Genomic DNA, 14,959 nt, shown 5'->3' with positions numbered 1-14,959 from the left:
ATAGAGGTGGTGGGGCAAGGGCTGTAGGAAGAGCAAAAGTCCCTTGCAAAGAACTAAGTAAGGTGAGGCCCTTCCTCAGTGACTCTTCAGGCGACGAGAGACTAACCTCTTTATTTAAGGGGAGGAAAGGCCATTTCTGTTGGCTAGGAAGACCACAGAACAAGGTCCTCAGCTTCATCAAAATCCCCATGTACACCCATGTCAATATTCAGGCCCTGATTCCCTCCCAATCAGAGCGCTAATTTTAACAGAAGACTATAAGATTGAGAATACAATTTACATTGTGATAGAGCCACCCACAGGATTGGACTTTGGTTTAGTTTTCAGAAATGTCATGTCTGGGGCTGTAGCAGATAGAAGTTACTTCCGTAGTGGTTAATAAAGCTTTTTGGTTCTTCATCTAATCCTTGTGTCTGAAATGTAAAGTTCTCGATTTACTTTCCACACACCCCCACCCCCATCTTCCAGAAATGCAAATTCTGGGACCCACCGCAGACTACAGAATTAGTGACTCTGGGTGGGGTTCAGCAGTCTGTATTTTAACAGGTGCTCCAGGTGATTCTTATGAACCCTTACCTTTGAGAACCACCTGAATACCTTCAGAATTCTCAGAGAAAATTATTTTTATTGGAGAATTCTAAGCAAGGGCAATTAAGGGACAGAATAATGACTTATTCAAGCATCCAGGGACTCAAAATTTACCTCCCTTGTTTTTTAAATTTTTAAAAAATTTTATTTGAGAGAGAGAGGTGAAGGGGGTCAGAGGGAGAGAGGGAGAGAAACTTAAGCAGGCTTCATGCTCAGCATGGAGCCTGACGCCAGGCTCGATCCCACAACCCTGGGATCACAACCTGAGCCGAAATCAAGAGTCAGACGCCTAACCAGCTGAGCCACCCAGGCGCCCCAAAATTTACTTTCCTTGTGTTCTTCCTTCAAAAGCAATTGAGCAAACAGTTCCTGGGAAAGAAGGAAATAAAGGAAGCAGTGAAGTGGAAGAAAAAGGGTCTAGGAAATGTGGAAGCCAAGAGCCAAAAGCAGAAAGGAGGGTTTCCAGGATGGTAGTAAAAGGGTGTCTCTGCCTTCTGCATAGCAGATCTGGGAAGTAACCACTCCAGGGAGGGATAGGAGGATGAAAGTATGACTCAGATATAAAAATGTAGTTGATAAATTTGGCCTTTCAAAATTAAATACTTGTAGGTATAGAATTTATCAGGTGGAACAGGTGAAAAAAATTATTGGTAGTTACTTCTAAAAATTGAAAATAAAAAATAAGTTAATTCTAGGAAATTCAAAATTTATATATGAAAGAAAAATATTCTATTGGTTTACTGACAGATATACTATTTATATAAATACATTAATGTTTATATTAATGTCTATTGTAATTCAAATTTTCAAATAAGATTTTGGTAGTATGAAGGGAGCAGAAATAAGTTGGAGTTACTATGACATCAAAATTGTCATCTATTCTAACAGGAAGTCAAGATTTAATATATAATATTGATAAATCAAAAGGTAGCAATTTCTTCATATTATTTAGATATATAAAGAATAAGTACTTGAAAAGCCTTTGAAATAATTAAAAATGGCTACTGCAGAAAATGGTAATGGATTGGTGAAGGGTGGTACAGGGCTCAACTGTCATTTAAAAAATCATTTGATTATTTAAAGATTATGTGCATATGTCACATAATTAAATATTAAAGTGAGTAAAGAAGAAATTCCTTAATCTCACAAAACTGCAAATGAACTTAATTTTCTAAATATGTATTGGGCTGTATGCAAAGCATAATAGAGGGAACTGTGAAATTGATAAAATCAGTCTATGCCTTCTAGAATATAATCTTTGCAGAGAATAAGGTGGCAGTAGCAGGTAAGACCAGAGAATACTCCAACCTCCACTGTCCATTCTAGGCACTGATACCCCAGTAATTGTGGCATTCTGGCACAGTCCAAACGTAAAACACTTTACTCATATCATTAACCTAGTTACCCCAGTGTTGTTTCGTAGATCCCTTAAGAAGAAGGAAAGAATCATAAGTCCAATTACTTCTGCCTTATGTGAGTTTTACATGTGCACATTGCATGTAGGGTGTGTATATATACACGTATGCACACATTTACACAGAATTTTAAGTTTTTCTTATTTGGAAAATGTAGTAAGAGTTTCCCCTGATGGCAAATAAAGATAGATTAAACATTAGGACTCTTATGCAGATATTATCAAAATAAGCTAATTTTCTAGTTCTCATGTTGCTACTGTCCCATTTCCTTTGGAAATGTAAATTTTATTTTATTTTTTGGAAATGCATATTTTAACTGTACAACTTTTTTTTAAAATTTTTTTTAACGTTTATTTATTTTTGAGACAGAGAGAGACAGAGCGTGAATAGGGGAGGGGCAGAGAGAGGGAGTCACAGAATCTGAAACAGGCTCCAGGCTCTGAGCTGTCAGCACAGAGCCCGACGCGGGGCTCGAACTCACGGATCGCCAGATCATGACCTGAGCCGAAGTCGGCCCCTTAACCGACTGAGCCACCCAGGCGCCCCTGTACAACTTTTATTTAGGGGTGCCTGGGTGGCTCAGTCGGTTAAGCGTCCGACTTTAGCTCAGTTCGTGATCTCACGGATCCTAGGTATGAGCCCTGCACGGAGCTTTGTGCTGACAGCTCCGGCGAAGCCTGGAGGCAGCTACAGATTCTGTGTCTCCCTCTCTCTCTGCCCCTCCCCTACTCACGCTCTGTCTGTCTCTGCCTCTCAAAAATGAATAAATGTTAAAATTTTTTTAAACTTTTATTTAGTTTTATATAAAATTACAAAGAAACTTCAGGTCACAATTGTATTTGATGAGGAGTCCTGAGAGGGAAGAATCTTTTAACATAGTTGCTATGAGCATTCAAAGCTGCTGCTTTGCTTATTATGGTTCAAAGTAAGAAGAGGAAGAAGGCCAGAGAATATTTACATTCTGGTAAGCCAGAAGTACAGTGAATAAAGAACACTGTATAGATACCAGGGCAAAGGCATTATTAAGTCCGTGCATGCTGTGTTCCTTGATATTTATAAATTCTGGTTCTTTTCCTTAATGTTTAACTATAAAATTGCCTTTAATTCCTTTGTAGATTCCTTATATATTAGAGAAATGGACCATTTATATTTAATAGACACCAAAAAGCTGATGCAAAGCTCTATGTGCATGGGTTGGCTTGATAGTGGGTAGACTTCAGTATGCAAGGTGATTGGGCACCAAGGTAGCATTTTTCTTAGGGTGCCATCAAATGTTAGAATCTAGAGTTTTTTACTCTAGGGCTTTCTAATTATTGGAATCGACAAACCTTTTAGTCCTGCATGGGTAGCACATGCCAGGCTGCTGGTGCTTTGGGAACAGCACTTTGGGTGGAGAAGAAGGCGAGGTGCTCTTATGGAATGTGCAGCTATTCATGGAGTCTCTCTGTTTTCAGCCCTGCACTGATACTCTTAAGTTTATGCTTATCAGATTCAGTTGTGCCACAGACTTGTGCTGATGGAATGAGAGTGTGTGATTTCCTGTGGTTGCTCACAAGAGGGGAGACCTGGGCATAGAGTGGGGTTCTGGTGGCTCTGGAGATGGGTTTTTTAGTCAGTTTAACAGTTTTCAGTGCCACCTACTTTCTGTAATCCTACCTTCCAAGCCAGAGTTGCTCTGGAGATATGTCTACAGGGTGTGTCAGCTTCTTCTAAGCTTATTTCCCTGGAAGTATTGAGGATAAAGAGGATAAAGAGGTCTCTGTTCTGTTCAGCAGCTACCATGTTGCTATCTGCTTTTTGTCTTGAGACACTTTAAAAAAAATCCCTTATCTATTAGTGTATATTTCTTTCATACCTTTTGTCCTTTGGGATGTACATTTTGTTTAGAAAATCCTTTACTCACATTTCAAGTATGATTTTGAGATGCAGGGTCTACGGTCAATCTGCAGTTAAAAATTTTTTTTTTTTAATGTTTATGTTTTGGAGGGGGAGGAGAGAGAGAGAGAGAGAGTGAGTGAGTGAGTGAGCCTGAGTGGGGCGAGGGGCAGAGAGAGAGGGAGACACAGAATCCCAAGCAGGCTCCAGGCTCTGAGCTGTCAACACAGAGTAAGATCATGACCTGAGCTGAAGTCGGGCGCTTAACCAACTGAGCCACCCAAGTGCTCCACTGGTCTGCACTTTTTAACCAGAAGTCCAGGAACCACTTATTAATTTCTGCCTCTCTAGTGCCTGGTACATACAAGGTACTTGAATAAATATTTGATGAATGAATTTTTGAATTAAGTTAGAAGTTTTTATAGTAATGGGAGGCTTTGATGGCAGAAAAATATTATGACTGTATATGTTTATATAACAACCTAAAAAGCATCTTCTAAATTGTGGTTCCTCTTTGGCTCCATTCCATTTTTTGTTTTTGTTCTTCAACATGGTTGAAGACCAAATGTTTTAAAGTGTGTCCATCAACAAAATAAAAAGCCAGCCTACTGAATGGGAGAAAATATTTACAAATCATATATCTGATGAGGAGTTAGTATCCAAAATTCATAAAGAACTCCTATAATTCAACAGCAAAAAAAAATCCTAATAAAAAGTAAGCAGAAGATCTGAATAGACATTTTCCCAAAGAAGACATACAGATGGCCAACAGGTAAATGAAAAGATGCTCAACTTCAGTAATCATCAAGAAAATGCAAACCAAAACCAGTGAGACGTTACCTCACAGCTATTAGAATGGCTATTATCAAAAAAACAAGAAATAAGTATTGGTGAGGATGTGGAAAAAAAGGAACTGTCATGCACTATTGGTGGAAATCTAAATTGGTGCAGCTGCTATAGAAACACTATGGAAATTTCTCAAGAAATTAAAAATAGAACTATCATATATTCAACAATTCCACTCTTGAGTATCTGAAGAAAACAAAAACACGAACTCAGAAAGATATATGCACCCCCATGTTCATTGCAGCATTATTTACAATAACCAAGATATGGAAACAACTTAAGTGTCCATTGATGGATGAATGGATAAAGAAATCGTGGCATATATACACAATGGAATATTATCCATTTTTATCCATAAAAAGAATGAAATCTCGCCATTTACAACAATATGATGGACCTCAAGGGCATCATGCTAAGTGAAACCCATCAAAGACACATACTATATGATCTTTTAAATGGAATCTAAAACAAAGAAAAAATAAGAAAAACCTCAGTAACCAAAACCCCAATAACCAAGCTCGTAGATACAAGAGAACAAGATTGGTTGCCAGTGGTGGGGGATAGATGTGGGTTAAATTCGTGAAGGGGGTCAAAAGGTACAAACTTCCAGTTATAAAATAAGTAAGTCGTGGTGATGTATAGTGTGGTGACTATAGTTAATGATACTGTATTGCATATTTGAAATTTGCCAAGAGAGTAGATCTTAAAAGTTCTTGCCCCAAGGAAAAAATTTTGTAACTGTGTGGTGATGGATGTTAACTATATTGTGGTGATCATTTCTCAACATATACAAATATTGAATCATTATGTTGTACAAATGTAACAAAGTTATATGTCAATTATATCTCAATAAGAAAAAATAAATAATAAATCATGTACTACTTCAGGATGGAAATATGTTTTACTTGGTCACACACAATTATAGCTATTACATTAGGCTTAAGATATACATTTGTGGGGCGCCTGGTTGGCTCAGTCAGTTAAGCATAGAAGTCTTGATTTTGGCTCAGTTTGTGGGATCGAGCCCTGTGTCAGGCTCTGTGCCAACAGCATGGAGTTTGCTTGGGATTCTCTCTCTCTCTCTCTCTCTCTCTCTCTCTCTCTCTCTCTCTGCCCCTTCCTCCCCCACATGCTTGCTCTCTCTTTCTCAGAAATAAATAAACATAAAAAAGATACACATTTGCCTATTTATGGTTTTTCTTTAGAGATAGATGTATTGAAACTGATTTGTGTAGCAAATACAGTCTTTATTCTTATTTGTATGCATGTTTAGGCAATTTTATTTATTAATTATATTTAGGTAATTTTAAAAAGTTTTAATGTTTATTTTTGAGAGAGAGAGAGAGAGAGGGAGGGAATGGGGGAGGGGCAGAGAGAGAGGGAGACACAGGATCTGAAATAGGCTCCAGGCTCTGAGCTATCAGCATAGAGCCTGATGCAGGGCTCAAACTCACAAACTGTGAGATCATGATCTGAGCCAAGTCACATGCTTAACTGTCTGAGCCACCCATGCGCCACTATATTTAGGTAGTTTTTAAAGAGACTTATGGTGATTATACTGTAAAGCTTTCCAGCTGCCACTGCCCCCTACACATTGGACCTTTGTAGTTAATAAAGTTTGAAAGTTACTGGATTAGTGTGGTCTCTTATTCAGATATATTTTGCATTTGAAAGTAACTATGTGAAGATGGATAAAAACCTAATAGGGACAAAGAACTTAAGCTATAAAAGTGAGAATAAATAAATTAATATTTTGAACAGATTAGTATTCTCTTTATTCATAAAAGCAGCCCTAGACAATGAAGAGGGGTAGATACAAGTATGGTAGAGAGCCTGTGAGTTGGGTCCAGTGCTGGATCTTGGTCTTGCAAGTGGGATGCCTCCACCCCTCATACCCCAAGAAGTAAGTGAATTTTTTTGCATTTTCACTTAAAACTGATGTCTTAATTCTAAGTTCAGATAATGAAAAAATTACAGTGTGGTTTTAAACTTCTGTGCATTTATTTCCCCCCCCCCCAATATTGGAGATTTATTAAAAGAATCTACTCAGGAATACAGAGAGTCCTTTCTATTAAAAAGGTTACCTCCCCAGTAAAGAAAGAAGAGCCCATACCACAAAAGTAGGTTAGATAGTAGGTTAAGAAAGTCCCTTATAGAAAATTCTAGGGTTACAGAAATTGATAAGAAGTTGGGGGTAAGGATAAAAGAAAGGTGATAAGAAACTTTTTGGAACAAGAGAACCATATATCTTAGTAACTTTTCTGTAGTAGATTTCTTCACACTGGAACGTTTTTCTGGTCATCTCCTTTAGAATCCCCATTTTATTATTTATTTGACATATTTTATCAAGTTGCTAACACCTAGCCAGGTCTGTTTTAGGGAGAAGAAATTGAGAAGATTATATAAACCAGAAATTAAAAGATGGAAATGGATAGGCATGGGCAAGAAGAGGGACTATGAGAAGCAAAGAGAGCTTTAGAAAAAAAAGTCTTAAAAATATGACCAAGACTTTTAATGTATAATTTTCTTCTCTTCTTGAATAACTTCTCCAGTATGGTTGGTGTTGGGATTTCTGAGAAGAAACACACACACAAATAGAAAGCCAGGAAACTTATTTTAGACCTTCATAGAAAATAACCTAGTACCTATAGGGGGTTAGAACAAAAGTGTGTGATTATCATGCGTTAAATAGAAACTGAGTTCAGTACTCTTTGCCAAATACTTTTTGTGTTATTGTAAAAATGGAATATGAGCTTGTACCAAAGAGTTATTAAGAAAAATATTAGTAATCTCAGGAGAACCAGATACTAAAATCTCTATTAATAGTGACTGTGGAAAGGCCATGCTGCTATTGGAAATTTAAAAGAAAAATTAACTGGAAGGTTGTAACTTTTGCTTTTGAGGCAGTAATACACTTTGATTCTCTTCACTTTCACTTTATTTATAAATGTCATGAAAATTCCATCATGGTTGACAAATATAAAACAACAACAATATTTTAGTGCTGACTAGGCTAAGAGACTTAGGTATTTTTCACGGTTTAAAAAAGTGGTATTTCATGATGAAGGTAAGAAGTTAAATGTTATTTACAAAGCCCATTTCTCATTTACTTTTTGTATTTTGGGCTTGTTTGCAGGGAAAAGGTCTCCTTTGGAAGATGGAACTCTGTCCGTTTTCCAGAATGTGTTTCCAAGTCCATCAGTGAAACATGATACTGCTGCTGTGTGTTGAAATGCTTGAAGAACACCCACATCTCTGCCAGCGCCTTCCATCCTGCTGAAACCATGGTCTTCTCTGCAGTGTTGACTGCGTCCCATACTGGGGCAACGAACACAACATTTGTAGTCTATGAAAACACTTACATGAACATTACGGTCCCTCCGCCATTCCAACATCACGGCGTTGGTCCATTGCTCAGATACAGTATGGAAACCATGACTCCCACTGGGATCAGTTCCTTGACAGTGAATAGCACAGCTGTAACCCCAACACCAGCAGTTTTTAAGAGCCTAAACTTGCCTCTTCAGATCATTCTTTCTGCTATAATGATATTTATTCTGTTTGTATCTTTTCTTGGGAACTTGGTTGTTTGTTTGATGGTTTACCAAAAAGCTGCCATGCGCTCTGCAATTAACATTCTCCTTGCCAGCCTGGCATTTGCAGACATGTTGCTTGCAGTGCTGAACATGCCCTTTGCCTTGGTAACTATTCTTACTACAAGATGGATTTTTGGGAAATTCTTCTGTAGGGTATCTGCTATGTTTTTCTGGTTGTTTGTGATAGAGGGAGTAGCCATCCTGCTCATCATTAGCATTGATAGGTTCCTTATTATAGTCCAGAGGCAGGATAAACTAAATCCATATAGGGCAAAGATTCTAATTGCTGTTTCTTGGACGGCTTCCTTTTGTATAGCTTTTCCTTTGGCTGTAGGAAACCCTGACCTGCAGATCCCTTCTCGAGCCCCCCAGTGTGTGTTTGGGTATACAACCAATCCAGGTTATCAAGCTTATGTGATTTTGATTACTCTAGTTTCTTTCTTCATACCCTTCCTGGTGATACTGTATTCATTTATGGGCATACTCAACACCCTTCGGCACAATGCCTTGAGGATCCATAGCTACCCCGAGGGGATATGCCTCAGCCAGGCCAGCAAACTGGGTCTCATGAGTCTACAGAGACCCTTCCAGATGAGCATTGACATGGGCTTTAAAACACGTGCCTTCACCACCATTTTGATTCTCTTTGCTGTCTTCATCATCTGCTGGGCCCCGTTCACCACTTACAGCCTTGTGGCAACGTTCAGTGAGCACTTTTACTATAAGCACAACTTTTTTGAGATTAGCACCTGGCTACTCTGGCTCTGCTACCTCAAGTCTGCATTGAACCCACTGATTTACTACTGGAGGATTAAGAAATTCCATGACGCCTGCCTGGACATGATGCCTAAATCCTTCAAGTTTTTGCCGCATCTTCCCGGCCACACAAGGAGAAGAATCCGTCCCAGTGCTGTCTATGTGTGTGGGGAACACCGAACAGTGGTGTGAATATTGGAACTGCCTAACATTCTGGGTGATGGTTGTTCTTTATCAGACTTTGAGTTTTCTCTCACATGGGTTCTCCAAGTATATTTCATTGTTTTTTATAGGGTGTGTGTGTGTGTGTGTGTGTGTGTGTGTGTGTGTGCACGCGCGCGCACAGTGTAAAGAAAGAATGGTGGTTAGTTATAATTCTGTTACCGAGGATACACAATAGGGAAATGATCACAAATGTTACCTCCAAGGTTCAAGAGAAATCCTTGATTTAGTGTGGGGAGATGGTTTTTTGTTTCTTTGATTTTGTTTTTGAAGCAGGAATCAGGATTGTGCTTATTGAGCCTGCAGTTACATTGAATTGTAGGTGTCTTGTATGCTGCTAAGGTATGCTTAATTGAGTTTATCGGGTTTTTTTCTGGAAGACATTGCTGCTTTTTGCCATCACATTGGAGCCAAAACCACCTATGTCTCAGTAGATAAATACTTACTTTTATTAAAAAAAAATAACCCAAGGGGGTTAGTGACATTTTAAAGGTCATTAATATTTACTTTGGTGCACTTTAAGAAATAATGTACAAACTGATTTAGTCATGTTTTTCAGAATTGTTTTTATACCTGTTGTGCTTTAGGGAACATTGCATTATCATTTCTAGGAAGACAGTTTTTAAAAAATGTTTTATCTGCATGTCCAGTTTTAAAGGAGAGAACATAAAAATGTAGACATTTTTCTAAGCACGATAGTGATTCTTTGGAGCAAATAGGGCAAAGTCGAGGAGACAGAGCATCCCTGCTAATTTAAATGGGATTGAGTTGAGTGGGCTGGTGTTTCCTTTACTCAAGAATTCTCACAGAGTCTAGTGGGGAGAAGGACTTCCCATTTATTGGACGCCTACCATCTTCTAGGCACTGTGCATTATTTTATCCTCACAGCATCCTGTGAGGTGGGTAGTATTTTCTTTCTTTTTTGTGAAGAAAGCAAGTCTCAGAGAGACTAGAATCCTGCCCAAGGTTAATGGTAGAGCTGGACTCCAAAATACCTGTCTGAATCCTGAGACTCCTGTTCTACTGTGCCACATAGATATATCATTCTGGTTTATTATTTCATAGTCAAGAAGGAACTCTGGGTATCATGTAGTTTTTTTAGACTAAAACCTTCCTTTTAAAAATAGCTTCACTTTTTTTTTTATTACCCAAAGGAAACGTGAAAACATTGCAGTAAGTGTAGAAGATACAAAAAAAATCATTCACAATCACCCTTGGAATTTAAAGATCTCAGATAAATAAGGCTATAAAGAAATAAGGTGATTTTTTTTTTTCAAAATAAGTGACTGACAATTATGGAGAAGTTAAATACAGCTGCGTGGAAGTCTTGGCCTTGCAGCTTCAGAGGTTTCCAGTTGTCCAGCTGTTTCTAAATATTCTGGGCGGAACAGCATTACTGCCCTGGGGTTTGCCCACAGCAGGGCTGGAATTTGTGAATATGCTCAAAAGTGTGTTTCCCACAAAGAGGCAAAGATAAGCCCTGGTCTGAGCATAGAGCAAGTTCTAATAGGGCAAATCTGGGGTTTCAAACTATTTTTCTTTTGCCGAAGACCTGCTCCTCTGAGCTGTCAGCACAGAGCCCAATGCAGGGCTCAAACTCACAAACCGAGAGATCATGACCTGAGCTGAAGTCGGATGTTTAACCAGTTGAACCACCCAGGCGCCCCTCATGGGCTTTATAAATAGCTAAGTTAACCATTTTTGGATTTTTACAGCATCTTTTTGGAATCTTAGTGCTTTGTGAGCCAGTGGGGAAAAAGCCTCTGTTTCTTCAGTTTTACAGCCACAGAACTGGATTAAATGAATCGTGCCCAACTTTAATGTGCTTTTTTCCACATGAGAGTAGAGATTTGTGAAGAGCCCAGCTGATGTCAGCATCAGTCTTTGGCCTCCAGTATTACTTCTTTACATTTTATTTATTATCTGTCTCTTAAAATGGAATGTCTACTGAATGTCTGAAGAGCTTATAGCACAGTATCAGGAATTAGGACTTGGGAAGGTTCCATCACAAAGGACTTGGGGAACCCTGCTCTTAAGACAGTTGTAATGGTATTAGAACTCATTTTCCAGTTAAAGAACTCTTTTGGTTCTCAAAGCATATTATTCAGCATGTTGTTTTGGGATCAGCTTCTGCTGATAATCACCTACCTCTTTGGTTTCTAATTTATATTATTCACAGATTAAAATTGTTTTGTCCACTAGGGATCTTACAGAACATAAACACTGTAGTAGATACGTAGAAGCACATGGAAGTGAATCATGCTTTCCATTTTCAATATAAACTGGATTTCAAGCAGATATTAATAAGTATATTTGGCTTTCTCTAAGGAAAGTCAGCATGATCTGTATTCATCTTACATTGGCAGTAGGTCTCGAGACTCCTTTTGTGATAGGAGTTGAAACTGAGCTTTGCTTTCTTTGTCCTTGTTTTTTTATGAGCCACCCTTGGGTACTTTTATGCTGCCTGGTGGGCAGAGCATCATTTGGTGGGAGCACGGAGCGCTTGCTGAGATGCTTGGTGTTTGGGAAAGAAGACCATGTGGGGCCTTAGTGAGAACTCAGCAACAACACTGAACAGCGGTTCTCTTCACACTGGATACTCTTGATCAGAGGACAGTTTACAAATCATTTTGAATGTTTTTATTACGTATACATTTTGAAAGCTTTAAACAAAAAGTACTCTGGTGTACCTTTGAAAAATTTAGGTGCAGAATCCTATGTTGCCTATTTCCCTGTGTTTCCTTGAGGGAAAAAAAGTATCACTACTAATTATCGCCGCTGACTGACATAATCAGAAATGTTTTTGTTTTCATTTTCCTTCTGGCTAATAAGTAAAGAGGCGTGAAAGAGACAATGAGATATTTGTGGTCAAGAGAAAGAGACAAAAGAAATCCTCAGTAGTCTGGAGTAGGGATATTCAAACTTTAATACGAATTTGTGTCTATTCCCAGGGGAGCTTGTTAACACTACAGATGCTTGGGTTCCCCAGAGGGTCTGGGGGTGGGGCCCAGGGATGAACGCTTTTATTTTATTGAGCGCTCAGTTGGATCCTGATGCACGTCCCTGGGTTCCTGATTCTGATGCTGGTGCTTCAAGAAGCACTCCTGTTGAAAATATATGCATTTTAATATTGCCTGTTTTATGTTTGCGTTGGAAGCCGTTATCTCCTAGTGTATGGGTAATTCACATTGAGGGGAGAGTCTTTGCATCATTGTGCTTCATTTTCTGCCATATGCATTAGTGCTGGATCTCGCCAGTGTTAGCCACACCTTCTCTCAGCTGGCAAATTCTGGTAGACCATATTGTTTCACGGTAGAGGAAAGAGAGTGACTTAATATTTAAAAGTCATGACTTTCAAGAGTCTGGTTCCTCTAATATTTTCTTTTCTTCTAGAGAGATGTCTTTATTGTATATAATCTCCAGAAGAGTATGAGGGGAGTGTAAAGACTCATCTAATTATTGCTCTGCTTATGCCAGTCGTGTTCAATGGAAGCATGAAGAAAATAAAATAACCTTTTTAATATATGTATTTTGGTTGCTGACAAAGATAATTTGTTCCTAATCTTTGCTTTTGTTTACATGAAAATATTTATGTATATATCACAGAAAAAATTTTACCTGCTTGACATTTTATTCTACCATGAATTTTAAGTTTAAAGGACTGCTTAATTCAAATTTATTTTCACAACCATAGTACTGCTAAACAGCCTTCTTTGAAAACTCAGTTTTTAAATAATAAAAATATCAAAGCACATGTTTGTTATTTCAGGTAAATGGTAATACATTTCTTAGCTATATATTGGTACTAGTCCTTTGTAATTAAAATTAATTTATTTTACAAAGCCCCTGGCCTATATGAAAAAAAAAAACCTTTGAATTTTGGGTTGTAATTCAAAAATAAAAACTATGGTCATTTGTGCATATTGTTATTACAACCAGGAAAAGAGCTCCCAATAAGAAGATGAGTAAATATTTAACATTTCTAAAAGTGGAGTTTTTAAAAAAGGACTACTTCATCTTATCTTAGAAAAATTTGTCATGAATAATACTTTCGGTTAAATTAAAATCTGAGTTGAGTTTCAAACCCTGCTTCCTTTGGGTTTTTATTTTCAAATTAGCTCTCAAAGCCTGTGTGTATATAATTATATTCTAGTTTTAGAAGTTCTCAGAGAAGTTAAAGATGAAATGAAACTTGGCAAAAGACCACTGATATTAAGAACCAGTTTTAAGGAATTCTCTCTAGGAGAATTATGAAAATTTTACTGCTGAATTATTTAAAATTGGATTGTCACTTGGCAAAGCAATGACAATGTCTGCTCTTATTTTGACAAAATGATTTCAGACTGCACTTCCATTTCTAAAACCTAAGGCCTTTCTAAGATCCACTTTTAAATCGATAAGAAATATCAATTATTTGTACATGAGTTTCAACTTCTTGCCAATTAGACATAAGCGTTTTATTTTCTCTTGTTTTTCACTCATGCAATAGCTAAATATATTTCTTTTTAAGTTATAAAAGAAGATTGTCATTGAATCTACATTTGACAGTTTTTTTTTTCTGAAATAGATACAGTGGAGTAGAGGAACACATTGAATTAAAAACATTTTTGGGGTGACTGGGTGTCTTGGTTGAGCAGCTGACTTTGGCTCAGGTCATGACTTCACTGTGAGTTCGAGCTCTGCTTCTGGCTCCCAGCTGTGAGCCCGGAGCCCGCTTTCGATCCTCTGTACCCCTCCCTCTCTGCCCTTCCCAGAAAACCCACGCACTTTATTTCTCTCAAAAATAAATTCTAAAAAAAACCCCACACACAAAAAGACATTTTCATATCTACCATGAAAATGAAAAGATCATTTCACATCTATGGTGAACCCCACTCAACTCATACATAATAAAGAGAACCTTTAGGAGCAATGTAGATATCAAGGTGCAGTCAATTAGATTTAATACAAAAAGAAAAAAAAATTTTATGGCTATGTCAGTTAGCATTTAACCAAAGAAGCAAAATTAGTATAAGATATTTCTTAAGAGATTTATTCTAAGAATTGGCTTATGTGATTGTAGGGCTGGCTAGAACAAATCTGAAATCCCAAAGACAGGCCATCAGAGAGGGCAAACGAAATCACAGGTACTAGCTTAAGCTGTTGCCCATAGGTAGAACTTTTTCTTCCTCAGAGAAGCCTCAGTCTGCTTTGAAGTCCCTTCAACTGATTGAATCAGGCCCACCCAGATCATCTAGGATAATCTCTCAGTTAATGATGGGCTTTAATCGCATCTACAAAATATCTTCACAACACTTAGTGTTTGATGGGTTAACTGGAGACTGTAGCCTAGACAAATTGATACATCAAAAGACGATTATAATGGTGAAATCCAAATTTGAGATGTAATAAAATCCTCCTATGATGCTACACTGCTAGTCTAAAAAATTTAATACATGTTGAGGTTAGTAAAATGACCAAGATAAGCTTGTTGCAGAGGGTGGAGTACACATTCTGACTGCATTTTATTTAAATCACGATCATGGGACACCATATTTACCTCTGGTTTTCACTGTATCTATTTTGAAACTTCCCAAAAGGGAATAACAATTGGTCAGAAGATTATGTAAGCCAACTTCCTTTTATGTAAGCTTCCACGTTTGTGATGATGTCTTTTTAAAG

General features: G+C 37.8%; 1 protein-coding gene across 2 annotated transcripts in view; it reads left to right on the top strand.

Annotated features, from left to right (window-relative positions):
* GPR63 (G protein-coupled receptor 63) overlaps positions 1 to 13,050 on the top strand; it is a 51,282-nt gene extending 38,232 nt beyond the window's left edge. For both annotated transcript variants that reach the window (XM_006931897.5, XM_019830978.3), the window contains exon 2: positions 7,861 to 13,050. In XM_006931897.5, the coding sequence (XP_006931959.2) occupies positions 8,009 to 9,268 (1,260 nt within the window). In that variant the 5' untranslated portion in view covers positions 7,861 to 8,008 and the 3' untranslated portion in view covers positions 9,269 to 13,050. The remainder of the gene's footprint in view (positions 1 to 7,860) is intronic.
* The last annotated feature ends 1,909 nt before the right edge of the window (positions 13,051 to 14,959 follow it).

This window comes from Felis catus, chromosome B2 (assembly GCF_018350175.1).
Source record: "Felis catus isolate Fca126 chromosome B2, F.catus_Fca126_mat1.0, whole genome shotgun sequence".
Lineage (NCBI taxonomy): Eukaryota > Metazoa > Chordata > Mammalia > Carnivora > Felidae > Felis > Felis catus.
The sequence above is the reverse complement of the archived record's forward strand: the minus strand, read 5'-3'. Positions and strand labels throughout refer to the sequence as shown.